The sequence below is a fragment of the Caretta caretta genome, chromosome 1, assembly GCF_965140235.1.
Source record: "Caretta caretta isolate rCarCar2 chromosome 1, rCarCar1.hap1, whole genome shotgun sequence".
NCBI lineage: Eukaryota > Metazoa > Chordata > Testudines > Cheloniidae > Caretta > Caretta caretta.
Window position 1 is genome coordinate 316,294,582 of NC_134206.1, and position 27,904 is coordinate 316,322,485.

At 43.5% G+C, this 27,904-nt stretch overlaps 1 protein-coding gene across 2 annotated transcripts in view; it reads left to right on the forward strand.

Annotated features, from left to right (window-relative positions):
- TTLL8 (tubulin tyrosine ligase like 8) overlaps positions 1-27,904 on the forward strand; it is a 60,449-nt gene that overhangs the window by 22,089 nt on the left and 10,456 nt on the right. Inside the window, exons 6-13 of one of the 2 annotated variants that reach the window (XM_048836829.2) lie at positions 1,247-1,314; positions 2,663-2,791; positions 8,362-8,476; positions 14,150-14,272; positions 17,308-17,488; positions 25,198-25,346; positions 26,071-26,317; positions 27,313-27,748. In XM_048836829.2, coding sequence (XP_048692786.1) covers positions 1,247-1,314; positions 2,663-2,791; positions 8,362-8,476; positions 14,150-14,272; positions 17,308-17,488; positions 25,198-25,346; positions 26,071-26,317; positions 27,313-27,748 — 1,448 coding nt within the window. The remainder of the gene's footprint in view (positions 1-1,246; positions 1,315-2,662; positions 2,792-8,361; positions 8,477-14,149; positions 14,273-17,307; positions 17,489-25,197; positions 25,347-26,070; positions 26,318-27,312; positions 27,749-27,904) is intronic. The other variant, XM_075124472.1, reaches the window with a different exon arrangement.

Consider the following 27,904-nt stretch of genomic DNA (forward strand, 5'->3'; position numbering starts at 1 on the left):
ACTCTGAAAAATCAGGTCTTAGGTGTCTGAAATTAGGCACCCAAAGTTAGTGGATACTTGTGACTTTAATTTCTCTGTGCCTCAGTTCCCTATTGCTAAAATTGGAATAAATGGCCACACTTGTGACGGCCTTACACTCAACTTGATGGCATTTTTGTGTCTGTCTGTCTGAAATGTGATAATTTGTGAATGCCACTTCCAATAGGCATCAGTGGACAGAAACCTATTGATTTTGAGGAAAGTTAGAAAATGGAAAGAGGGACACCTGGAGACCCTGCTATCTGGTTAGCACAACCACAGCTTCAAGCAGCTCTGCAGTTGTCTGGAGATAGAACAACTGGTTGATGGCTCCCATTAAAGTCTTACAGTGTATCTGGAGGGGGGACGCTGGTATGGGTGGCGGGGACAATGTGGAACACTCAGAACCCATATCAGGGAGGAGATTGCAGGGAGAGGCAGGGAGTCCCTGACATAGAGGGAGATAGAAGGGTGATACACAGGGAGCTTGTGGGGTGGAATAGAGGAATGCAAGAGCCCTAGCATGTGTAATAAATTCCACCCACAAAAGTTAGAAAGTGTGCAAGTGCAATCCTCTAGGAATACCCGCTCATCTCACAGGAGTGTTGTGAAAATAAAGTAATATTTGTGAAGCAGTCAGATGCTATAGCGATGAGTACTGTAGAAAAGCCCACAAGGAAATCGATAATTCTGGCTTCAGAGCAGGATTTGAGTAGCATGCAGTACAGATAGCATGGAGTCACTTAACAATGAGGATAAAACAAAATATTGTATAGCTGCTCAGTTTGTGAGCACCATCTAACCCGGTTCTCTGGAAAAAATAGTATGTTATCATGTAATTAAAGACTGCATCGTAATGCATATGCACAATGGGCAGAATTAGGGTTGCATGGGCAGCCTTAATGCTGGCATTTCCTAACTTTTTAGTGTTTGATTTTGCAAACTTAATGTTCTTTTTACATGGTTTTGTGTGTAATATTCATATTTACTAAAGAAAAATTAATTTATGGTTGCTAATGTTCTCAGCCTACAGGTCGTGGGAGATCAAATAAATGTAGAGCATCTTTTATAGGGCACATAGCTCCTCTCACAAAATCTATCTGGGACTGGGGGCTCTTGTCTACTGCTAGCACTCTGTAGATGTAACTCCCTATTGCTCAAAACTTCTGTGGGCTTTAAAACAATATATTTATCTATGTTGTATTATTGTTACATGATTTTTTTAAAGGCAAAAGAAGTGTCTTGTGTGAAGAAGTTTCTGGCCTTGACAGTTCAGATGACATTCATGATGTAATGGTAGGATTACATATGTACTTATTGTTTTTCCTGAAGTATATTTTAAAAAATATGTGTAAAATAAGTTTTGATTTTTTTGTCTCATTTAATTCACTTCCTTTTACTGTCCAGCCACAGTGGGCCAATTTCTGCCTGGATTCAATGGAGTTACGCAAGGCAAAAATTTGCCTGCTGGATAGCGGAAGGAAATGCCAGCTAAAGTGCATCTACAGTAGGAAGAATTTGGCCCAGTAACAGCATGGGATGTATTTTTGGTCTAGCAGATTGGTATGCAGTACCCATCAAATGTATATGCAGCCCCTACTGAAGTAATTTGTATTTTACTGTACATTAAACTAACTGTGCACTGGCCAGTCTATTACTTGATTACCAGATCTGTGGTCTTGCTATTCAGGGAAGTTGCTTGACTGATTTATTAGTTAATCATTTAGTTAATCATTTGCATTTACAAACCACACACACCAACAACTTATTGCATGTACTTAATCCAGTAGCATACTGAGTGAAGCCACTGGCAGTCGTTCCTTTGACTGAAGTAGGAAGATGGCCCCATGGGGCTTACGAAAGAATCTTATACTTGTCAGGGTATTATTTGCCATCTAGTTTAGTCACTTATAACTCACTGATATTGTACAACCAACATTTCATTAAGTTTATCCTAGTCCAGAAGAGAGCACATATATGATAGGTTACGTGGCCATTACTACCTACCCATACCAAAGCTTCACCAAGTTATTTTGGCCATCTATTGTGTTGCACTTTCACTGATCATATAGTTCTGGAAGACAAGGATGACTGTCTCTACAGCAGCTCACATATGTCTCTGTGTGAATGGATGCTCAAGATATTAGTGATGCTACCCCGTGAACAAATGAGCAGTCTAGAAAATCACCCCATGAGCCAGTCAGTCACCTGATTAAAAAATGGGGCTTGAGCAGATGACACGAGAGCCTCCAAAGCAACTGTCATTTTTACTATTTTCTTTGGGACCGGGAGTTTCTCAAAAATATATACATATGTCCTGGAGCCTTAACATTCCACTGGTCCTGCAGGCAGAAGAGCATACGTGCGTACAGACATCAACAAGCCCTTATTTGTTATTCAGAGGAATTCACTTTGGAAATGCTCTAAGGAGCAGATAGAATTAAAAGGCTCTGTGACTGTACATGTTCTCCCAACTAAGTTATCACAGCTATGCCAGTGCACAGCTTCCTGTGCCCACAAAGTGAAGTCGTGGGTATAACTTTGATATACTGCAGAAAATGAGCAGTTGGTATTGGATATATTAATAAAACTTTCCTTGATCTTAAATCTGTGGAATCATAATACAGGGTCTTTTTTGTGCCAGTCTAGGTTGGTAAGAAATGAAGAGACATCCTTTTTTTGGACTATAAAAAAGGATGCAATTAATTACCATAACCTACATTGTGATCAGATGCTGAATCATTATGCAAAAACTGGCTCCTTTACAACTAAAGTAAGTAGATAGTTAAAATCACTTGGCCTTTGGTGCTGTTCCCACATGGGGAACATTATTGGTATTAGGTTTCATGAACAGATTATACAAGGTGAAGGGTTAGTGAGTGTTAGTGGGTTTTTTAAATTTATTTCCATATTAATGTGACCAACAGTAACTGATATAAGAAGTCAAAGCTAAAGACTTTACATATATGGGAGCAAATTCATCCCAGGTTATTCAGGAGGATGAATTTGTTTTTCTATTGTTATGTAACCAGAGGGGCATGGTGGATTTTTTTTTTTTTTTTTTTGAAATTCTAAAGGAACAATATCCATGTTCTCAGCTCTAAATGTGTGAGTCCCCAACTTGGCAATCAGATCCACATGTGTAGACCCTTGCACGCATGTGAAGCCCTGTTGATTTCATTGGTGTTCTATGTGGCATACAAGACTCTGTCTGTGTGGATCCTACTGTAGAGCCCGAGTGAGCTGTATGGTTTGTGTGCTTGCTAAGTATATTGAGTGATTGATTTTTTTGTAGGTGGTGGTGGGGAAGGGTTGAGGGAAAGCTAGTTATTAGCTACTATTTATTATTTGTTTTTGTGATCTTATGTCAAAAGCACCTAGGGCTTTTAAGATAGGTGTGGTACCGTTTTGTTATATTAATATTTTTAGCATCTAAATAGATTGTTGTGCTATAATTAATATAATTCTCAACCTGTTTAAATTAGTGAATTAAACCCCAATGAAAGGCTTTGCTGTTCTTTTTCGAGTGCTTCCTTGTGTCCATTCCATGCTAGGGGTGTGTGCGCCACACGCACAGTTGCTGGAGATTTTCCCCTTGGTGGTATCCATTGGGCCGGCTCTAGCGCCCTCTGGTGTTCCACACATGCATCAGTATAAGGGGTGCCGCTGGCCCTGCGCCCTCTCAGTTCCTTCTGTGACAGTTGCTGGAATGACCCTTCTTTCCCTGTGGTTTGGACTTTCTCTGTCCATATTTTGTATAGTTATTGTAGTTAGTATATATAGCTCTTAGATAGAGTCAGAATGGTGTTAGTAGTTGACTCTGTCGTTGAGGGACTTTTTGCCCCAGGGGCTTGGCATGCCCCAGTCCCTGGGCTTCAAGCCGTGTGCCCCATGAGGCAAGCCGATGCCAGTGAGAGACCTGCACTCTAGCTATCTAATGTGTCTGGGCAAGTCTGCTGTTAAAGAGAAGTGCCAGATCTGCAGGGACTTCAGACCTCACACGAGAAAGGATAGGGATATTCGGCTGAAGGCCATTCTCATACAGAAGAGGGACAAGCGGGGAGTGCCTAGCGTAGTCAGACCCATATTGGGCCACTCATCCTCCCTGAGCCTCTGACTGCGCCACTGACTCTGCCTAGATAGCTGGGTCCGATACAGGACCCACCACTGACTCCCCAGAGCAGCCATGGGGTCAGGTGTCTGCTGGCCCCTTTGAACCCAGGAGGCTTTCCAGGTGGCAAAGGACCTTCTGTCCCTTCCGATCCCACCGATCCCTCAACTCCCCTCGTCAGCCAAGGCAACTGGGAACAGAAGGGAGCAAGGTGTGGTGAGCTCCACCATGGCACTGACCACTGCAGCGCCATCCAGGGGCAAGCCCTCCATGGTTCCGATGCAGCGGTCCCCAGTTCCCTAGTATCGCAGAAGCAGGTACTGCACTGCCATGATCTTCAGGGGAAGATTCCTCTTCAGAGTCAGAAGTGGAATCCTTTGCTCCACCCAAAACCTACCGGTACCCAGCCTACACACCAGACTACTGTACCAGCCCTTCTGCCAGTGCCTGGCCACCAGAGTCCTTGGGGGTTTCCCCTGTCACCTGGCCCCCCCTTACCATTGTTCATACTCAGTGGTGTCAGAAAGGTGAGCTATCGTCTCTTCCCATCCAGCACCAGACCCTAATTCTGGTACTGACCTCAGTGCCGATGTCCAGGAAATGGCCCCAAAGGACGTGGTGGAAGTAGAGGAGGAGGGAGCGCCACCTCTGGCTCAGGCCTCCTCATCATCATCCCTGGACAAGGCGGTTGCAGGCCCTAGTAACCCACTCCCTCAGGATGACTTCAGGGCCCACCAAGAGCTTCTGAAAAGGTGAACTGCGAACTTGGGCTTGGAAGTTGAGGAGCTTAAGGAGTCAGGACACAGCTGCAGCCTAATCAACATCCTGGCTGCAGCTCCTCCCTTCAGAGTGGCCTTGCCTGTTAACGAAGTGGTGATGGGCCTCATCAGAACACTGTAGTAGACTCCTTCTCTGCCTCCCCCCACATAAAAAAGGGCAGAGAAGAAATACTATGTCCCAGCCAGTGGATTTGAGTAGTTTTACTCACACCCCTATTGCTGGGGTCCCTGGTAGTGTTGGTGACAAATGAGTGGGACAGAAAGGGACAGTCGAATGCTATCCCAAAAATAAAAAGGCCAAGAGACAGGACTTGTTTGGACATAAGGTTTATTTGATGGGCAGTCTCCAGTTACGTATCTCCAACTAGCAGGTCCTGCTGGGGAGATACGATTTTAATCTGTGGGACTCATTGTCCAAATTTAAGAATTCCCTGCCGCAGTAGTCAAGACAGGAGTTCATGGCCATCTTAGAGGAGGGCAGGACTGTGGCCAGGACCTCCCTCCAGCTGACTCTGGATGCAGCCAACTCAGCAGCCAGGACTATGGCATCGGCAGCCACCATGAGGCGCTGTTCGTGGCTCCATTCCTCTGGCCTCCATCACGAAGTTCGGCAATCCATCCAGGACTCCCCCTTGGAGGGCACCTCCCTGTTCTCGGAACAGATGAACTCGAAGCTTCAGGGGCTCAAGGGCCACTATTTGTTTCTTGGGCCTTTACACGGTTCCAGCTTTCAAGAAGCACTTTGGGCCTCAGCAGCCACCCCCCCCTTCCACCTCCAGGTTTGTGGTGCCTTCCAGGCAGGAGCCCTACAAAAGAAAAGAGAAGGGTTTTAAGCAACGCCAACCCCCCGCCTCCTACCTCAGCTTCCCAGTCAGGCTCTCATAGATATCCTGGAAGGGCCTGGCAGGCTTTTGAAGGTCTGTCCAAGGGCAATATACCAGTCTCGACACCAGATCCATCCCCCCCCTTTGTTTTTGGACCGCCTGTCACCTTTCAGCCCAGCGTAGTTATATATAACATCGGACCATTGGGTACTGAGTACAGTAACAATTGCTTACACCCTCCAATTTTCATTCACCCCTCCCTCCAACCCTCCACCCCTGTCCCTCTTCAGGGACCCTTCTCATGAGCAGTTTCTTGTCCAGAAGGTGCAAGCCCTCCTACGTGTGGGGCCATAGAGGAAGTTCTTCGAGACTTGAGAGGGAAGGGGTTTTATTTATGATATTTCTTAATCCTGAAGGCCAAGGGCAGTCTACGGCCCATCCTGGACCTGCGTCGTCTCAACAAATATCACAAGAAACTTAGGTTCCACCTGCCCTCCCTGGCCTCCATCATTCCTTCCTGGGATCCAGAAGACTGGTATGCCGCCCTCGACTTAAAGAATGCTTATTTCCAAATCTCTGTCTTCCATGGGAACAGAAGATTTCTCAGGTTTGTAGTGGGTCAACTCTTCTACCAATTCACCACTCTTCCCTTCGGTCTGTTGGCTGCCTCACGGGTCATCACGAAGTGCATGGTGGTGGTAGCGGCCTTCCTCAGGCATCAAAGCATACAAGTCTACCCATACCTCGATGACTGGCTGATCAAAGGTCAGTTGCAGGCTTAGGTGCAGCCCAGCATCAGTACAGTCTGAGCCACCTTCCAGGTGCTGGGTCTGTTGATAAACAAGCAGAAGTCAACCCTTGTTCTGGTTCAGAGAATAGAATTTATCGGGGCAGTGCTTGAATTGACCCAGGCCAAAGCCTCCCTACCAGAAGCCCGATTCCGAGCTATGTTGGACCTGATTTCCAAGGTCATAATCCACCCAATAATGACTGCTTGGGTCTGCCTTAAACTATGGTGACACATGGTGGCATGTACCTACGTGGTGCAGTTCGCAAGGCTACTCCTCAAACCCCTCCAGATGTGGCTGGCGTCAGTCTACTTCCCAAGCAGACACCATCTGGACTCAATACTCACGATTCTGCCTCTGGTCCTCACTTGGCTGACCTGGTGGTGAGACCCAGGATCTGTCATTGAAGGGATACCCTTTGCTGACCCTGAACCATTGATAACCCTAGTCTCGGGGAGCCCACCACAGCAATCTCAGGACCCCGGACCTCTGGTCCCAGGAAGAACTCTCCCTGCATATAAATGTCAGGGAACTCAGGGCAGTACGCTTGGCTTGCCAGGTGTTCCTTCCCCAGATCTTAAGCAAAGTGGTGCAGGTCCTGATGGACAACACTGCATCAACGTTTTACATCAACAAGCAGGGAGGGGCTCAGTCTTCAGCCCTGTGCCAGGAGGCCCTCCAGCTATGGGACTTCGGCATGAAACACGCCATTCACCTTGAGGTGTCACATCTCCCGGGAGCCTGAAACACACTGGCGGATTGCCTCAGCAGATCCTTTTCCTCTCGCCACAAGTGGTTTCTTCACCCGGAGGTCATCAGTGTCATCTTCCAGAGGTGGGGGCCTCCCCAGAGGGACCTGTTCGCCACCAGACAAAACAGGAAATACCATCAGTTCTGTTTGCTGCACAGGCACAGCATGGGCTCCCTCTCCGTTGCCTTCCTGCTCTTGTGGGCAGACCACCTACTGTACACCTTCCCACCCGTTCTCTTGGGTCACAGTTGCACTACCCAGCAAAGAGCTGTTCACGTGGCAATAGTAGGGGAAGAAAGAGGAGGATAGATAGGGAGAGGTAGATTTTGAGGGGTTAGCTATAGATTTTAAAGTTCTAACTGGCTTGGGACTTGGTTACTTGAGAAACAGCTTCCCACCCTGTGCCATACTGCTACACTTCCAACCAGCAAAGGTGCTAGAGCTTTGAGCTCCCTTTTTTTCTTTAAGGATAGGTCGGGGGCCAGATGTTCTCCATAAAGGACCCTCAGCTCTCAAACTTGCCTCCTTAATTTATCAGAGCTCAGTTCTGTTGACCTTCCTGTCAGGCAGGAAAGCTTGCTTTTTCATCCAGGCATTTAGGCTCCAGTTCAGCAAGATACTTAAATACATGCTTAAGTCCACCTCCGTTAAGGAAAGCAGTTAAGTATGTGCTTAAATTTTAAGCAGATACTTTAATGGTATTTAAGCATTGGACATAAGCGCTTGTTTAACATTACCCAAGCGCTTAAGTGCTTTCCTGATTAGGAATGGTTTGCTGGGCCTCAAGGTGGGGTTCATTTGAGGGAGAAGAGTATTTATTATTAGGATCAGGAGGGCATGGTGGGGATAGCTATGTATCTGTAATGGAGTGAGCAACCTATTATTTGTTATGTTGAAGAATGATGTGTGGTTGCAAATGTTAACTGCAATGCAGGATGAGCATCTGTTAATGGAATTACATCCCTTTATAAACAGAAGGAATAAATACACAATTTTCAATAGAGGCCAAGACTGTGCTATCTGTCCTCTCTATCAGTGTATCAGAGAAAATGCCAAACCATCATCTGATCTCTTCCTTATTCTTTTTAAGATTGGACTTTGTTTGAATCTGAGAAATTTGCCATGGTATGTTCCAGCAAATCCAAATACCTTTTTCCCCCGCTGCTATGGTATTTGCATGGATGATGAGAAACATGATTTTATAGGTAAGTCATTTGAGTAGCTTCCATGTTCAGTCTCAGGCATTTCTCTATACTGATAACTTGATCTTGAAAGCCAGGGTCTAAGCAGTGTGGCCTGCATCCAGCAAACCACTTAAGTACACGCTACAGTACTTTAAACATGTCAGGAGTCCAACTGAAGTCGATAGGACAACTCACATGCTTCAAGTTAAAACTTGTGCTTGTGTTTTGCTGGATCAGAGCTAGAGTATTCAGTACCTGGCAGTACTAAGTCCAAACAGAGCCAAATTCTGCCTGCAGATTACTCCCACTCAGGTCCCAAAGAGCCTCACAGCTTGTCTGAGCGAAACATCCTTGCTGAGTAGTTTTAGTTCATACATATTTTCAAATTAAGGGCTAGTGTCATGCACTAACTGGCCCATGTGGACCCTGCTGGCACGTTCCTTAGTGTATATTAATGGTGGTACTGTTTGAGAAAGGACCACACTAAATGCAGACTAGGGAACTTTTAGTGCACTTCAGCAGTGTCCACACAGGCGAGTTAGTGTAGGGCACCCTATTGTGCACTAGAATTTACACTCTTGGAGTGCAAACTAAAGCACAGTATAGACAAGCCTTTAGTTTGAAAATATGTATGAACTAAAACTACTCTGCTCCCAGTTACACTGGTGTAAATGCAGTATAGCCGCATTATTCGATAATAGGAGGAACGCAAGGATTTTTACCCTAAGGTAGATAATTTATTACCTGAATCTTTCAGAAACCTGAAGTAGATCAATTAATCATTCTTCTGTCAGGTTTTCGCAATTAAGACATAATTTTCATAGCTGAGGAGTTCTGCCTGAAAGCAATTTTTAAACCTTCCTGCTGCATGAAAGAAGAGGATTAATGAAATAATTTCTTTGTTGCTTTTTAAATTGAGCTTCTGTTAATGAAATTCAAACTAAATTCACCTAAATCTAATACTGCTAGAATTTTTTTTTAAAGTCTTTTAGAGATGTGTGGGTTGGTGTCAGGTCTAGTTTATGAGCTGTTTGTTTGAAAACAGGAAAATATCTATTGTTTTGTGAAGGTTCATCATTCTTTCTTCACTCCACTGAAAATTGTATGTTGCATGACTGCAATACAAATTGAAAACAAAGTGTCTACAAATTTTCAAGGCATCAGAAACACCCTGCAGTCGTTATAAACGGCTCTTGAGAGCCAAATATTTCAAGCATTATAAATAAGTGATGTAACAAAAATTGTATTTTCGTTTAATGCTATGAAGTAAATTTAAAGTGGTGGTATATTACAGAGTGATCTAAAAGGGATCTCAATACTTGACTATAACTATGGAATGTACAGGGCAGCTGGGAGGAGGTGGAAGGATTTAAAGGTGACTCTTGTGCTCCCCACTTCGTGATGCCAGTCAAGGGCCTGGCCTGAAGGCTGCTTTATTATATTTGCTACCAATTGCCCAAAGTGACTGGTAAAACAGTTGGTGTTCATGAAATCCTTGGCCATAGCCAACCACAACTATATACCACCAGAGGATTCCTGAAAACTGGGGTGATCTGAGGGCAGATATTTTGGATTGAAATCGGCTTTGCATTGGTGGTACAGTATAAAGTGGTCACAGTGCATGGAAGAATCTGAGTAAGGATGTGCATATGACCAGTGATGAGCTGCCAAAATCTGAAGAACCGGTTCCTTCACTCGCTCTGGGTTTTCGGTGGCACTGAAGGACCCACCGCCAAAGACCTGGAGCGAGTGAAGGACCCACTGCCGAAGACCCGGAGCGCCACCAGTGAGTAAAAATTAAAAAGGGATTCTCAGCCAGGGGAGCCTCCCCAGCCGGGAGCTCAGGCGGGCCGGACAGGATGCTCTTGTGGGCCAGATGCGGCCCGCGGGCCGGAGTTTGCCCACCCCTTTAACAACTGGTTCTAAGCCGGCTTCAAAATTTAACAACCAGTTCGCGCGAACTGGCTCCAGCTCACCACTACATATGACCTGTTCTTTTTACAGAAAATAATTTTGGTGTGGAGTAATGAGTCCTTTCATTGAATGTATTACTTCAAAGGCAAAGTTCCTGCTCTGTTAATTTTTAATGCCAAGCCTCTTAAAATAGATGACATTATACAATACACCGTAGAAAGAACAGTAAATGTATGTATTTGAGCATATATTTTGTATATGCAAATGTGTAAAACCACAAATTATCAAGAACATTTTTATAGTGAGTTTTCAGACTTTCAGGATGCATTTTAAAATTTGTTGGTAATATTCTACCATCTTTTAATGAGCTATTTCAGATGGATGAAAGGTGGTTGATACTGTGATGGGCAAACTTCATAAGATTCTGATGTGTGGTTAAGTTCAGTTCAGATAAAATCCACAAAATCTAGGTGTTAGTGTAAATTTATCTGAACTTTCTAAGCCCTGCCCACACAAACCACATTCTTCAGTACACACACAGCCTCCTGACCACTACTGGTCCTGGCTTTCTTTTGCCTCGTTATAGGTTGTCTTTGTAGAAGAGGTCTGACAATCTTCTACTCCGTCTTCTCTTTACATGGCAAACAGGCAGTAGACTACTTTCAGGTTTATTAAGGGGATTAGCGAGTCTCATTATTTCTCTTTGAAGGGACTGCAACTTGGTTCTTTCACCCCTATAGGGTATTCTGGGACAATGCAGCTATTTTGTTGTTCCCTGGGATTTCATTGGGGTCAGTCAGATGTCCCGCTGGATCCTCTGTTTGAGGGCTGACCACGTTGCTTGCTACCCCCTCAAATTCCTGGTGCTGACAATCTTCTGTGGGCTGGCAGCTTGACAAAACCCATCCTACTTTTCTTAAGTATTACCCAGAAATATTTTGCTGGTCACATGCTGCTGTCCCTTTCAACTCTATAGTGCTGTGTGAGGGGGACACTTTATAGTCCAATAAATGACAGAATGAGGATTTCTAAATAGCACATTGTATGCTGTGGATGCAGCTGTGATGGGTTCCCCCCGGGGTGCCACCTGGAACTGGGGTACCACTGGGGCTTCTGACCCACAAGCCTGGGCTCCCTCTCACACTGTACTGTTGTGACAACCTGCAAAGCCCTCCAGCCGGCACTTTCACTAGCATTCACACAGGTAGGGACACACCCAGCTGAAGTTACACAGAGGCTCTCAAACTACCAGCTTCCCAGCCTAGGACCTCAGAGCAGTACTGTCCTGCCTTGGTCAAATCTGGCCAGTATATGCATTTAAATCCCACTTAGCCTCTCCCTCAATGTGAGGAGAACAATGCCCACTTATGGTAACCAAGCAGAGATTTTCTCCAACCACTCCAGTCAAAGAAACATAAAATAAATGTATTCACTACAAAAGATAGATTTTAAGTGATAAGTGATAGCAAACAGATCGAAGCAGATTATCTAGCAAATAAACAAAAACGCAACCTAAGCTTGATATACTAGACAGACTGGATATGAATAGCAGATTTTCACCCAAACTGATGGTACAGGCAGACTTGTAGATCTTTAGGCACAAGCTGCATTAGCTGTACAGCTTGGATTTCTCAGGTCTTCATACATAGGCTTGAAATCCCTTTAGCCTGGGTGCAGCACTTCCCACAGTTCAGTCTTTGTTCCTCAGGTGTTTCCAGGAGTCTTCTTGTGTTGGGAGTGAAGCACTACAGATGATGTATCCCTGCCTTATATAGCTTTAGCATATGGCGGGAATCCTTTGTTTCAAAACTTGGTTCCCAGACCGGTTTGTGGAGAAATACTGACATCCCAAGATGGAGTCCAGAATCGTGTGACCTGGTCATATGTCCTTGTAGAGTCCTAGCAGCCATTACTTACAGCCTGTCTGTAGTGTCCTCAGGAAGGCTCACCAGGTGGGGGATAAGCTTCTCCTAAGGCCTCTTGTTTTTCCTAATGGCTTATTGTCCTGAATAGGCCCTTCCCAACCAGCTATCTAGACTAAAAGCATCTTGTCTAGTGGGTGTTACCAGGTGTAACTACCTTTGAAGTACAGATACATAGTATTTATAACTTTAGATACAAAAATGATACATGTACATAAATAGGATAATCATATTAAGCAAATCATAATTTTTCCAATGACACCTCACATGACTTATCTTGCATAAAATACATCATACTTATGCTATAATCATATCAAATAATATCGTTATGAAGAATATGGGGTGAAGTGTCGCACCAGCATCAATATTCTTTCACAACATCCATATCTCAGAAAGCCACAGATAAATGTGCTGGAATCGCAGAATTGTAGGACTGGAAGTGACCTCAAGAGGTCATCTAACCCAGTCCCCTGCACTCATGGCAAGACTAAGTCTTATCTAAACCATCCTTGACAGGTGTTTGTCTAACCTGCTCTTAAAAATCTCCAGTGGTGAAGATTCCACAACCTCCCTAGGCAATTTATTCCAGTGCTTAACCACCCTGACAGGAAGCTTTTCCTAATGTCCAACCTAAACTGCCTTTGTTGCTATTTAAATCCATTGCTTTTTCTCCTATCCTCAGAGGTAAACAAGAACAATTTTTCTGCTCACTTAACATCGTCCTGATTAACGTTGTTTCGTTGTTACATTGCTGATCAATTAGAGAACATGCTCATTTAAAGTTGTGCAATGCTCCCTTATAACGTTGTATGGCAGCCGCCTGCTTTGTCCACTGCTTGCAGAAAGAGCAGCCCGTTGGAGTAGCTGGTGGGGGCTTGGAACCAGGGTGGGCTGGCAGCCCCCCATCCACTTCCTTAAGTTCCCTCTGCGGCAGTTGCCCAGCAGGCTATCAATTGCCAGGCAGTTCAGCTGTCCCTCCCCCCACTGCTGTGTGCTGCTCCTGCCCTTTGCCTTGGAGATGCTCCCGGGAGCCTCCTGCTTGCTGTGCAGGGAGGGGAGAAAGAAGGGTGCTAATGTCAGGGTGTCCCCCTCCCCCCGCTCCTTTACCCCATCTCCACAGAGCAGAGGGAGGACACGACAGGGCTCAGGACTGAGGGAGCTTGCTGGCAGCAGCTGCTGTCTCAACGTGCTGATCTACTTAAAAAGGCAGTGTACTTAGAGTGGGGTCAGCGTACTTAAAGGGGCAATGTGTGTCTCTTTCTCTCTCTCTTACACACACAGCGTGTGTCTCTGTCTCTCTCTGCCATGCTGTCTCCCCTCCCTGCATTCATGCTGCCTTGTAGAGCGTGAGGCTACATTAACAACAATGTGTTAACCCTTGAGGGCTCAGCCCATTGCTAGTTCATCATTTAGCAGTAAGTCATTCCCTGGGAAATATCCCACCCTCTGACTTCAGAACCAAGCTTCAGAATCATCATTGCTGTGTACAGTATTAAATTGTTTGTTTAAAACTTATACTGTGTGTGTGTGTGTGTGTGTATGCATATATAAAATATAGTATTTTATCTGGCAAAAAAAATTTCCCTGGAACCTAACCCTGCCTATTTACATTAATTCTTATGCGGAAATTGGATTCGCTTAACATCATTTCACTTAAAATAGCATTTTTCAGGAACATAACTACAACGTTAAGCAAGGAGTTACTGTACTAGGCTTTCTACTTTTTATAAAAGACTGATGTGTGGAGTGGAAAATAGTATTTTTGCTTATGAAAACCACATTCCTTTAACAGGTTTATCCCTTTGTGGGCATTCTGTTTCGTGGAACAGAATCTAAAATAATATGTTATTTGTTTTAGAGGACTTCAGGAATACAGCAGCATGTAGCATACTCAAATGGGTCATCAGTCTTAATGCCTGTGATAAAAAAACACAGAAGTCTAAAGGAAAAGCTAATAAAGAAGATGTAGGCCAAAAGAAAGGTATTTCTTAAATATCAGTGTTAATATTACAAAATTATTGGTGTGGAAAAAGGGCTGAGGAATATCTTGTTCATCTTTAATTAATCTGTATATTTTTAGAGGATAAATATTAGCATTTTACTTCAATAACTACAGTGGTCACCATTTAAAAAGTCAATATTTATCAACAGTTATCCCAATGGTATCTGAGAGACCATATTTATTTCTGATACCTGTAGATCTGCGATGGATAGGATCTGTTAAACGACAGTTTTAAAAGGCCTTGTTCTCTACTGGAATCAATAGAACTTTATGCATCTGAGAGTGCAGGAAAATTTTATTTTTGTCTAATGCTTCTGTGTGTCCCTCAAAAGTAGCTTATAAATTCCCCTTCAATTTTTACAAATATCTAAATCTCCTCCAAAGCTTATGCACTGAAAATAGGTTGTAATTAAGCAAAGTTATTAACAAGGTTTTGTGCGGATAGTTCTGGGGCTCGATCCTGCTCCATCTGATGTCAGTGGGAGGTTTTTGTCATTGACTTGAGTGAGTTAGCTCAGGTGTGGTGGCTGGGCTTTCAGGGTTGAATAGACATGCAACTATGGAGTTATGCATCTAACCAGATATGCATGGTTAATAGATCTGCCCATGGAACTTTCATAAAGGCAGCTGAGCCTGCTGCAAGGTGGCTGTGTGCTTTGGGGGAAGTTAAACATTTGGGAGCATTTTGGGAAAGGCCAGGAATTAAATGCCATACAAAGATTTCCACAATGGTGAGGCTGGAGCTGAAAAGTCAGGCCATCCCAGGTATGAGTGGGTAGACACTGGCCTGGGTTGCTCCTTAGTGCTGGTCAGTGCCCCAGAGGCTAAGTTCGGGGAACTGCAAAAAATACATACTGAAGGAAGAAAGAATGTTAATCTATGGGAAAGCAGATAAAGGTGTGGAAAGCTAAAGTGCTGTTTATCTAATAAAAGTGTAAGGAGGAAGTACAGACAGAAGAAAAATATGAGAAAACCAGACACAGTCCCAGCCCTGTCACATTAAATACACTCAGACGGCGTGGGACCTAGTCATGGAGCTAAACATCCATGTCATCCTGTTCATATTGCAAGGCTTCTGCCTTACACTGGAAATGGAAAAGAGGATTGACAGCTGTAAATGCTGTGTCTTCCACCTGTGGAGTTGAAAATATGAATACACAGTAAGTTGCACATCTGATACACTCCACTAATAGTCATTGACCCAGGGTGGGGGCATCAGCAGTAGCAGATGGGAGAGATACATTTGTAAGTTGCTAGCAATATAACAGTGCAATAGGGTACATCCCCATGCACATGTAGCTCATAAGAGTGATATCAAGTTGCCCTATCTGATGGGTAGCCTTCTTGCATGATTACTCCTGGGGGAATTCTGTGCCACTGCGTGTGCGCAGAATTCATATCCCCCACAGATTTCTTTGCTTCCCTGCAGAAAAATGACTTTCTGACAGGGAAGTAAAGGGAAGCTTCAAGAGAAGTCATGCACCATTCCATAACTGCACTGGTACATCGTTTCAGGCACCCGGAGCAGCTGACTGAGAGGTTGGGCTGGGGATACCTCAGCAGTGGCTCGTACCCTGAGCGAGGATCAGCTGCTAGTCCTGGCTGGACTGGAGGCAGGAGAGGACAGGACTTCCTCTTCTCCTGCAGGGAATGGCTGAGGCTGTGTCAGATCCACCCCCAGAAACCTCCCCCAGCTGCAGGAAGCTCAGCATCCTCCCCTGCTTCTTGCCCCCATCGCTCCTCAGCTGTGGAGGGAGGGGTCACTGTACGGGAGCTGCTCCCCCATCCGCCCAACCCCCATGCATCTGGACCTCGCATACTCAGACACCCCTGCCAAGTCTCATCCTGTACACCCAGAACCCCCCTCGCCCTCCATACCCAAACCCTACCCAATTGAACCTCAACCCCTGAATCTGGAGCCCCCTGCACACAGATCCCCTGCCTCTGGATCCTCATCCCTGAACTCAGCCCAACCTCCTGCTGAGCTCCCTGCACTCAAACCCCCACCCTGACGAACCCCACCCCTTGCACCACCCTGAGCCCCTACATTCAGACCCCCACGCCACTGACCCCCAATTAGCTGCACCCAGACTCCCACCCCACCAAGCCTCCTTACCCCAGTGCCCAGACCCCCCCACTGAACCCCAACCACTTTCACCTAGCAGCCCCTGCAGAGTCCCATTGCCTCTGCACCTGGACCCCCCTTCCACAGTGAGCCTCTGTGCCTCCAGATCCCCCCACACCTAGACTGAACTGCCTGCACCCAGATTGTCCCACACAGAATCCTCTCATCCCACACCTGGATCCCCCCACAGTAAGCCCCTCCACACTTGGATCCTGCCTGGTTGAGCCTGCCTGTCCCACACCAGGTGTGCCTCGCGCAGAGGGGCAGGGCCTCAGGGTGTTTATGGGGCAGGCCCAGGCCTTGTGCTATGTCAGGATCGGGTGCAGCCTGACCACTGAGTCTGTGTCCCCAGGGTGGGGAGGCTGCAGGGTGATCTCCCACCTTTGTGCAGCCAGTGGCCTGTGCTCCCCACTGCCATGTTAGAGCCTCTGCATTTATTTATTGACAAATAAAACTTGCAGAATTTTGCAGAATTTTAAAATACTGTGCACAAAATTTTTAATTTTTTGGCGCAGAATGCCCTCAGGAGTAACCATGATGGACTAGACTAGAGCACCACTGTCTCTTTTTGGCAGGGGTCCTGTCACCCTCACACTGGGCTTTTAGTCCTGCTTTAAGTGGCAGTCCCAATGTAACTTCAACTAGGGAGTCATTTGCAAACACATTCTGAATGTATTCATTTTTCCTTTCTCATTTTATTTCTGTCGTACAAAACAATAAAAACTCTCAAACTGAAAAAAGAAATCTATTGCAGCCAGAAGAAAGCCATCGAATGTGAGAGGTTCCCCATACTTTGGGGAAGACTTGCTTCTCTAATTGTACATATGTTCCAGAAATGTACTTACCTCACTGACATGTCCTAAATCACGTGCTTTTTTAACTCCTGTAGATTCTGATGAAAAGGAAATCAAGCAACTTCCTGGAAAACTAATAGACATGGCTTGCCAGGTGTGTGAAACCTACCTTGGGCAGATGGAACATGAGGACATTGACACAGCAATGGACGCGTCTGCAATTCTTAGTGAGGAGGAATGGAAAGACTTAATTGAACAGTACTACTGTCTCATTCAGTAAGATTTCACAACTCCAATTAACTGTTTTGAATTAAAGTCCTGATTAAGGGTTAGGTTATAATTCCCTTACTCACAATGAATAGTACTTTACCCCACAAATAGCCCTATTGTAAAGGGTGTAAGATAATCTTCATTGTGAGTAAATGTATCACATTTTGGCCCTAAATGTAAATTCAGATTAGAAATAAACCCGTAATTCCAATAAGAAATACTGTAATCGTAGAATCATAGAAGATGAGGAGAGGAGGTCATCCAGGATGGAGGAGATCTCAGGAGATCATCCAGTCCAACCCCCAATATGTTGTCAAGTATCAGAGGGGTAGCCGTGTTAGTCTGTATCCACAAAAACAATGGGGAGTCTGGTGGCATCTTAAAAACTAACAGTTTTGTTTGGGCATAAGCTTTTGTGGGTAAAAAACCCACTTCTTCAGATGCAAGGAGTGAAAAGTACAGATACAGGCATAAATATACTGGCACATGAAGAGAAGGGAGTTACCTTACAAGCGGAGAACCAGTGCTGACAAGGCCAATTCAGTCAGGGTGGATGTGGTCCCCTTCCAAGAACTGATGAGGAGGAGTCAATACCAAATTGGAAAATTGCTTTTGTAATGAGCCAGCCACTCCCACTCCCTATTCAAGCCCACATGAATGATGTGAAGTTTGCAAATGAATTGTAGCTCTGCAGTTTCTCTTTGAAGTCTGTTTTTGAAGTTTTTTTGTTGAAGTATGGCTGCTTTTAAATCTGTTATTGAATGTCCAGGGAGATTGAAGTGTTCTCCTCTTGGCTTTTGTATGTTACTATTCCTGATGTCTGATTTGTGTCCATTTATTATTTTACATAGAGACTGTCCGGTTTGGCCAGTGTACACGGCAGAGGGGCATTGCTGGCACATGATGTCATATATCATGTTAGTAGATGTACAGGTGAACGAGCCCCTGATGGCGTGGCTGATGTGGTTGGGTCCTATGATGGTGTCGCTAAAGTAGATTTGGGGACAGAGTAGGCAACAGGGTTTGTTACAGAGATTGATTCCTGGGTTAGTGTTTCTCTGGTGTGGTGTGTAGTTGCCGGTGAGTATTTGCTTCAGGTTGGGAGGCTGTCTGTAAGCGAGGACTGGCCTGTCTCCCAAGGTCTGTGAGTGAGGGATCGTTTTCCAGGATAGGTTGTAGAGCATTGATGATGTGCTGGAGAGGTTTTAGCTGGGGGCTGTACGTGATGGCCAGCGGTGTTCTGTTATTTTCCTTGTTGGGTCTGTCCTGTAGTAGGTGACTTCTGGATGGGTCCTGCTGTAAGAGTGCCAATGCCTGAGATGAGTGGCTGGCTCACTATAAAAGCAATTTTCCAATTTGGTATTGACACCTCCTCATCAATTACTGGGAGTGGGCCACATCCACCCTGACTGAATTGGCCTTGTTATCACTGGTTCTCCACTTGAAAGTAACTCTTCATGTGCTAGTATATCTATGCCTGTATTTGTAATTTTCACTCCATTCATCTGAAGAAGTGGGTTTTTACCCATGAAAGCTTATGCCCAAATAAATCTGTTAGCCTTTAAGGTGCCACTGGACTCCTCGTTGTTTTCGTAATATGTTGCACATCTATAGCTCTAGAAGCCTACTTTCGCCATCTCCGACTCAAGGAATATATTCAACACACCACTGAACAGCGCACTGATCCTACCAACATTACAAGAAGAATAATTCTGCGTGGACTCCTCCTGATGGTTGAAATGACAGACTGGACTTCTACATAGAGTGCTTCCGCAGACGTGCACGGGCTGAAATTGTATACAAACAGCATCACTTGCCCCATAACCTCAGCCGTACAGAACTTAATGCCATCCACAGCCTCAAAAATAACTCTGACATTATAATTAAAGGGCCTGACGAAGGAGGTGCTGTAGTCATCATGAAATCTGTTAGTCTTTAAGATGCCACCGGATTCCTTGTTGTTTTTGTGGATACAGACTAACACGGCTACCCTTCTGATATATAGCTCTATTCATCAAAGGAACTCAAAGCACGATACAAATATATAGGGTCAGATCCTCAGCTGGTGTAAATCAGTGTATACTGATTTTAATGAAGTTACTAAACTTACCACATGGAAGGTCTACCATAGCACACGGCTTAGCAGTGCACAGCTGTACTACAAAACAGTTCAAGATGGAAGGACAGGACACTGTTTACATTTGAAACTACAGAGAGTACTTATGTAGGCAATATAGAATTATCTGAGGTACACTCTGGCCAGGACAGTTGGGTTTTAACATGCGTATTCTTACAAAAAGTGAATAAGAAAAAGAGTACTTTTGGCACCTTAGAGACTAACCAATTTATTTGAGCATAAGCTTTCATGAGCTACAGCTCACTTCATCGGATGCATTCAATGGAAAATACAGTGAGGAGATTTATATACACACAGAACATGAAAAATAGGTGTTTATCATGCACACTATCCTTGCAACAAAGCCCGTTGCCAACTGTGTCCACATATCTATTCAGGGGACACCATCATAGGGCCTAATCACATCAGCCACACTATCAGAGGCTCGTTCACCTACACATCTACCAATGTGATATATGCCATCATGTGCCAGCAGTGCCCCTCTGCCATGTACATTGGTCAGACTGGACAGTCTCTACATAAAAGACTAAATGGACACAAATCAGATGTCAAGAATTATAGCATTCATAAACCAATCGGAGAACACTTCAATCTCTCTGGTCACTCGATTTCTGACCTAAAAGTGGCAATTCTTCAACAAAAAGACTTCAGAAACAGACTCCAACGAGAGACTGCTGAATTGGAATTAATTTGCAAATTGGATACAATTAACTTAGGCTTGAATAGAGTCTGGGAGTGGTTGAGTCATTACACTAAGTAAAACTATTTCCCCTTGTTTATTCCCCCCCGTTCCTCAGACGTTCTTGTTAATTGCTGGAAATGGCCCACCTTGATTATCACTACAAAGGGTTTTCTCCCCCCCCCCCCTCCTGCTGGTAATAGCTCATCTTAAGTGATCACTCTCCTTACAGTGTGCATGATAAACACCCATTTTTTCACGTTCTGTGTGTATTTAAATCTCCTCACTGTATTTTCCACTGAATGCATCCGATGAAGTGAGCTGTAGCTCATGAAAGCTTATGCTCAAATAAATTGGTTAGTCTCTAAGGTGCCACAAGTACTCCTTTTCTTTTTGCGAATACAGACTAACACGGCTGCTACTCTGAAACCTGTCAAAAAGTGCAATGGGATTATTCTATTCAAGTTCTTATGGGGCCACTTATACCATAGTGTCTGAGTGCCTTCCAGTAAACTATAAGATTATACATCTTTCATGTGATGTTTGTTCTCTCATCTACTCTCAGAGGGAAAAGTGTGCACAGCAGAGTACCTTGTTTTGATTGTGTGTGTCCTTTTTAAAAAAATAAATAAATATGCCTGTTGCTATGTGTTCATATTAGAGAAGGCAAGGTCAATGAACTGTGCCTTTGATATAGAGCAGAAAGTGGAAAGGTTTATGATAGTCCTTAGTGCCTGGGGGAGTTCATACCACATTCTTGGACAGTCCCAAGGGAAAGTTCTGTCTCCCACACAGACAAGTTTTACTGTTGAGAATTCCATTGTTCCAGAGGAGCATAGTTGTGGATCACAGTCTTCATCCTGGAGTTTTAAATGGTCTTTTAGATATCCTGGGCATAGAATAAAGTCCAGGATCTTGAACCAGATTCATTATTCTATGGGAAGCCAGTATCGGGATTGGAGGACAGGTTTGATATGTTCCCAGTAGCCTGTGTTGCTGAGGAGAAATGCTGTAGCATTCTGTACTAGTTGAAGTTTCCTAAATACTAATGGCTTTGCGCCCAGATACATTGCACTGCTGTAATCCAGCCAAGAGATGATGCAGGCTGAATAACTGAGGCTAGGTCTTTGTCTGCCAGGATGGGACAGTGTTTCCTAGCCAAGCAAAAGATGGTAGAAAGTGTTACTAGTGGATAATGCTATGTGAGAGCTCCGTGTCAGCAAGGAATCCAAGAGTATACACTGAATTGACCAATTGTGGGTGTGTATCTTCAACCAATGTGGACTGCACTGTGGCTGTAAGATCTTCAAAGATAACAGAATATAGGGAATCATTAAGAAAGGGATAGATAATAAGACAGAAAATATCATCTTGCCTCTATATAAATCCATGCTGTGCCACATCTTGAATACCGCATGCAGATGTGGTCGCCCCATCTCAAAAAAGATATATTGGAATTGGAAAAGGTTCAGAAAAGGGCAACAAAATGATTAGGGGCACGGAACAGCTTCCATATGAGGAAAGGTTAATAAGACTGGGACTTTTCATCTTAGAAAAGAGACAACTAAGGGGGGGATATGATAGAGGTCTATAAAATCATGACTGGTATGGAGAAAGTAAATAAGGCAGTGTTATTTACTCCTCCTCATAACACAAGAACTAGGGATCACTAAATGAGATTAATAGGCACCCGGTTTAAAACAAACAAAAGGAAATATTTCTTCACACAACGCACAGTCAACCTGTGGAACTCTTTGCCAGAGGACGTTGTGGAGGCCAAGACTATAAAAGGGTTAAAAAAAGACAGATACATTCATGGAAGATAGGTCCATCAATGGCTATTAGCCAGGATGGGCAGGGATGAAGTCCCTAGCCTCTGTTTGCCAAAACATGGGAATGGGTCACGGAATGGATCACTGGATGATTATCTGTTCTGTTTGTTCTCTCTGGGGCACCTGGCATTGGCCGCTATCAGAAGACAGGATACTGGGCTAGATGGAACTTTGGTCTGACTCAGTATGGCTGTTCTTATGCTCGTTTTATGTTCTAAAATGCTTTCCTCTGCCCACCAGCATCACCTTTGTCTGTCTTACGTTCAGCTTCATCCAAGAGCTGAACTCAACCAAGCTCTGGTGGTAGCATTGCGGTTGTATGTGGTGACTGATCGGAAGACCTGTGTGTCATCTACATATTGCCGGCACATGAGTCCGTGTCATCTGACCGGTTCATCTAGTGGTTGCATATAGATTTTGAAAAAGATCAGAGAGCGAATTGATCCTTGTGGAACCCCACAAGTCAGGGGTCTAGTTGAGGAGGTGCAGTTTCCCATCACTCACTACTTGTTGGGATCATCCTTTCAGAAAGGAATTAAACCATTTTAGCATATTACCCTGGATCCCTGCCACCTGTCTCAGTGTCAGCAGTGTTGAATGCTGCACAGAGGCCCAGAAGAATGAGAGTAGATGTCTGTCCTCTATCCTTTGACAGATCATCCACGAAAGTGGGTTCAGTTCCGTGTCCTGGCCTGAATCCAGATTCATCCAGGGCTAGAATGTTACCCTCAATCGGAGGAGCTCATTTTTGGCCTTTTGGTAGCTTCTCTATGAACTGCTCAGGAATAGGAGGATTGACGATGGGTGGTAGTTGGCTAAGACTAAACTATGCAAGTGGGTTTCTTCAGTGTAGGTTGGACTATTCCATGTTTGAAGGAGGAAGGAAAGATTCCTTCTCTGAATGAGGCATTGGTTCATTCAGTTGGAGTGGTACCAGTTGTTCATGACACTCTTTCACAAGCCATGAAGGGCATGGGTCAGATTCACAAGTCTTGAGTCAAGACTCCTTTAGGGTGTCCATAACTTCCTACTGAGTGAGTGTCCTGAACACTGGGAATGCAAGTGAGCTCTTGGTTGGTGGAAGTAGAGCAGATCCATCCTGTTTGAGAAGACTTCTCAAATGGGTGTGATATTCAGTTAAGTAGGATGATAGTTCTTAAGAATGCTTAGTACTTGGCTCTGATAAAGGTTGCAGACATTCAGGATTGATGTGGCAGTTTATCACCCTGGATAGCTCCTTGGGGTGGGATTTGGCAGCCTCAGTGGAGGTTGATAGGAAGGTTCTCCTGGTCTGTAATACAGCTCAGCATAGGCTTTGAGGAATTCATTATATGTCACCCTGTCTGAATCAGCCTTTGTTTTCTTCCACTGTCACTCAGTTTTCCACTCTTGTCTTCATCCAGCATAGGGTATCAGAAAACCAAGGAGAACTGTGTGTTGATGGGGAGAAAGGGACTGTTTTGGGGGCAGCGTGTTAATGGCTGCAGACAGTATAGAATGGTAATGATTCACCAGGTCCTTGACTCCTTGTTCTGTGGGTTGGGTCTTTTAGCAGACTTTGAAATTCATTGGAATCTGTAAGTCATCATGGTCGGATCAGGATAATTGGTCTTTCTTGTTGCCTGAACAATAGAAGGTCTCTGACCACTGCCATAATGATGTGATCGTTAGTGTTCAGGAGACTGACATCTTGGTTTTAAATCTCACCTATTAGATGATACTTCCAGCAACACAGTGCTTCCTAAACCATATTGGGTGCATTGTTTTAGAACTGGTTTGGAGGGGTATCTGTACAACGTCTTCTTCCAACAGTATCAAGGTGTCTGAAGGCCTACCATCTAAGTACTGATTGAGCCTGACACTGCTGAGGTAGATGAGGTATGACAGGTTCACAGCACAGAGTGGCACAAAGCCGGTTGCCAGACATAAAGATTATTTACCTTCTTTTCCTCCTCTCCCCCAGAATGTGAAGGCTAATATTCTCAAATGGCTGAAACCACAACTTATCTATATTTGTAAGATTTGATGTTTTTAAATGTTTGTATACAGCAGCTATGATCTTACCCTAGCCATCACCTTGATAACTAAGCAATTAACAAATATAGATTCTGATCCTGCAAGATGCTGAGACCTCTCGAGAAGCATCCACCCTCCCTCAACTCGCATTTTATTTAAGCATGAGTTGAGTGGAGTGAGCACCATTCGGTACGCACTTAGCACCTTGCAGGATCAGGAGAGCATACAGGATCAGAAGTGTTTACAGGGAGAAGGAGCTCAGATAACTCAATACACATGCACACGGGCCAAGGATTACCTAGATTACATTCTCAAGTACTCTTTTTGTTCTGTCTTTGTACCTAGCACAGAGGGTTCTTGGTTTATGATTGGTGTCCCAAAGCACTATCACAATATAGATAATAAATAACAGTATTACTATTTATTCATTAACCATCCAAAAGTATGCTGGGTACCATACACACACAACAAAGACACAGTCCCTACCTTGAAGAGTTCATATTCTATGATTTTGATGAGAGACAGTTTGAGAAGACATATATTCCTTTATGTTTTATGCTGTCTATGCAATTAAGAGGTCTAGAAAAGAAAGGTGAGACTAGCCTTGACTTTCCTAGTGTTCAGATACTGGGTGCCAATTCTTCTCATGCTGCCCTGCCTGCCCAGGGCTGTCTAGATGTTGGATCTAACCCCTCTATTTGTTGTTTAAAGAAAAAAATCCCCCTTCTTTCAGCCTGCAATTAACCTCACTCCTGTGCTTTTCATAATTCACGTTACCCCATTATTGCAAGTTTTTATAAGCAGATTATTTCCTTAATAACAGAACTTTCCTGACACAATACCCAAAATAAATGAGCTCAGTAACCTGTGAGACTTATTTCTGTAAATCCATAATCTAATAATTTCTATCACTGTAGCAAGAAACGCTTCATACTGTACTTTAGGGGGAAAAAAGCAATATTGACAGCTGTATAAACTAAGTTCATAAAATGCTTCTTCTAAAATAGTTATGCATAAAGTATTACCTTTTAAAATTTTGTTTTTTTTGTAGTGAAGGTGCTGTCATTTGTAGTGCACATAATTACATTACACAGTGTCAAAAGATTCTAAGCAAAATCATGTCTACAAGCCCACAGCGAGACATAGATGGTAACCACAATATCTGGATTATTAAACCAGGAGCAAAATCTCGTGGCAGAGGTAAGAGCTTCCTTTGTTTTTTTAATTTAAAGTGTTTATTATTACCCAAAGTTGTAGGGTATCATCTGGAGAGGCAACTTGTAAATGTACTGTGTACATCAGCTGTTTGTCCCACCAGGCCATTCATAACTGCATAAACATTTCCAATCAGAACCTTTCCCATTTTCTATGCAAGAGTCATTTTTACACAGTTTTCAACATCTTACCTCTGTTACTTTGTGTATCTTGGGGAAGGAATAGCAGAAGGAAAACTTGTCAAATCCAGCAAAGAACTTTAAATATGTGCTGAAGTACATGCATGTGAGTAGTCTTATTATTTTCAATGAAAGTCCTTTCAGTTAATGTCAGTGGAACTAATCACATGCTTAAAGTTGAGAACATGCTTAAATGCTTTGCTGGATTGGGCCCATAATCGCTAGGTTGCAGGTAAGCCTTTCAGGGGTCGGGTAAAATATATGTCTTTGTTTGTCTGAATAATGAAGGTTTAAAAAACATAATTAATGCGAGCAACCTGGGAGGGGGTTATTTGTTTGATTTTTTTAATTCTACCATAACAGGTGTCTTTCTGGTGATCTATCAATATTCTACTATTGTTCCTGCATGCATAAGTAGGATATATGGAAATTCTCATTCGTGTATAATCTCTCATTTTTGTACACTGTCACCTGCATACATTATTATTAGACACTAACATGCGTATTATTTTAATTTTTTTCTCTTCCAGAAATAGTGTGCAAAAATAGACTGGATGATATTCTGAAGTTAGTAGAAGCAACAGATCAATTTCCAGTAAAGGACCACAAGTGGGTGGTACAGAAGTACATTGAGACACCATTGCTAATTTATGATACTAAATTTGATATTAGACAGTGGTTTCTTGTCACTGACTGGAACCCTCTGACTATATGGTTCTATAAAGAAAGCTATCTGAGATTTTCTACACAACGTTTCTCCTTAGACAATCTAGACAGGTAACCAAGGAAGTATAAACAAAAATGTAGCTATACAGAACAGTGAATGAACAGGCTGAAAAATTCTACAGTATGTCAGGTCCCTGAATTTTGATCGTGGAATTATGGTAGTGTTAAAATTTCATGAACCAGTCTATGCTAATGCTTTGACTTTCTGATGATTTCTGAAGTTGCATTTAGTTACAGAGTGTGAACAGGGGTCGTGGTGGTGTGCTTTAATTAGACTCTTAGTGTCAGTCAGCAGTTGTCATAACTTAAAATAGTGATTCTAACTGTGCCCTCATCCATATGAATATTATAGAAAAATGTAATTTTAGAGCATTTTAGAACATTAGGGGATGTTTGTTCTTTTATGTATGCTGTAGTCTGTTTATCAAATATTCAAGAAAAGCACTAGGCGAACTGTGGGAGTTTTTTGGGAAAATTCTGGACAACTTATTAAAATTGAACAATGTTAAAACAATTTTAACAATGTTAAATATCTCCATGGGAACATATTTTTAGCAAGGGCCATACCAAAGATTGGGAGTGGCAGGATATCTGGTAAATTAACCCATTGTAGATGCTCTATCAGCATCAGCACTTACATGGTACCCATCACAATGCCTCATGAACATTAACAAATGTATCTTCACAACACTCCTTTGAGATAGGGAAGCATTATTATCCCCATTTTATAGACAGGGAACTGGGGCATGGAGAACTTAAGTGACTTGCCCCAGGGCACAAAATGTGAGTGTGACAGAGCTGAGACCTGAACCCAGTTTTCCTGAGCCCAGGCCAGTGTTTTAACCATAAGACCATCCTTTGTCTTACATTAGAGGGGAATTAATGAAGGAAACTGAAAATAGGTTTAAGAATCAAAACCCTGAGATTTTAATATGAAGATAATTTGTTCTAATGTAATATGTTTCTTGCATTTTTTCAGTTGAGTAGCATTGTACAATTATGTGTAGCTTGCTGCCTGCTATAGTTGTGGTGTCCTCTCTCCACAGCTCCATTCATCTTTGCAATAATTCTATCCAGAAACAATACAAAAATGCTGCAGACCGGAATCCTCTATTGCCATGGCACAATATGTGGACAAGCACCAAATTTCAGGAGTACTTACAAAAGAGAGGTCGAGGCAATATGTGGCGAAATGTTATCTATCCATCCATGAAAAAAGCCATTACCTACACCATGAGGATGGCTCAAGAGAGCGTTGAAGCCCGGAAGAGCAGTTTTGAGCTGTATGGGGCAGACTTTATTCTTGGAGAGGACTTTAAACCATGGTTGATTGAAATCAATACTAGCCCAACAATGTTCCCTTCTACACCGGTCACAGCAGAGCTATGTGCCCAGGTACAAGAAGACACGATTAAGGTAGTTACTGAGAAGAAACGTGACAAAAACTGGGACACTGGAAAATTTGAACTTCTCTGGAGGCAGGTATGAATAATTCTGCATCATTCACTAATCAGATGGAATTTAGTTTGGCGATTGTTTTAAAATCTAATTAACATTCTTTGAGTGGGTACAGCTGTGTATTCAACTTCAGTGTGTGGAGAATTAGCTGGAGAATTTTCCCTAGCAGGACCTGTAGAA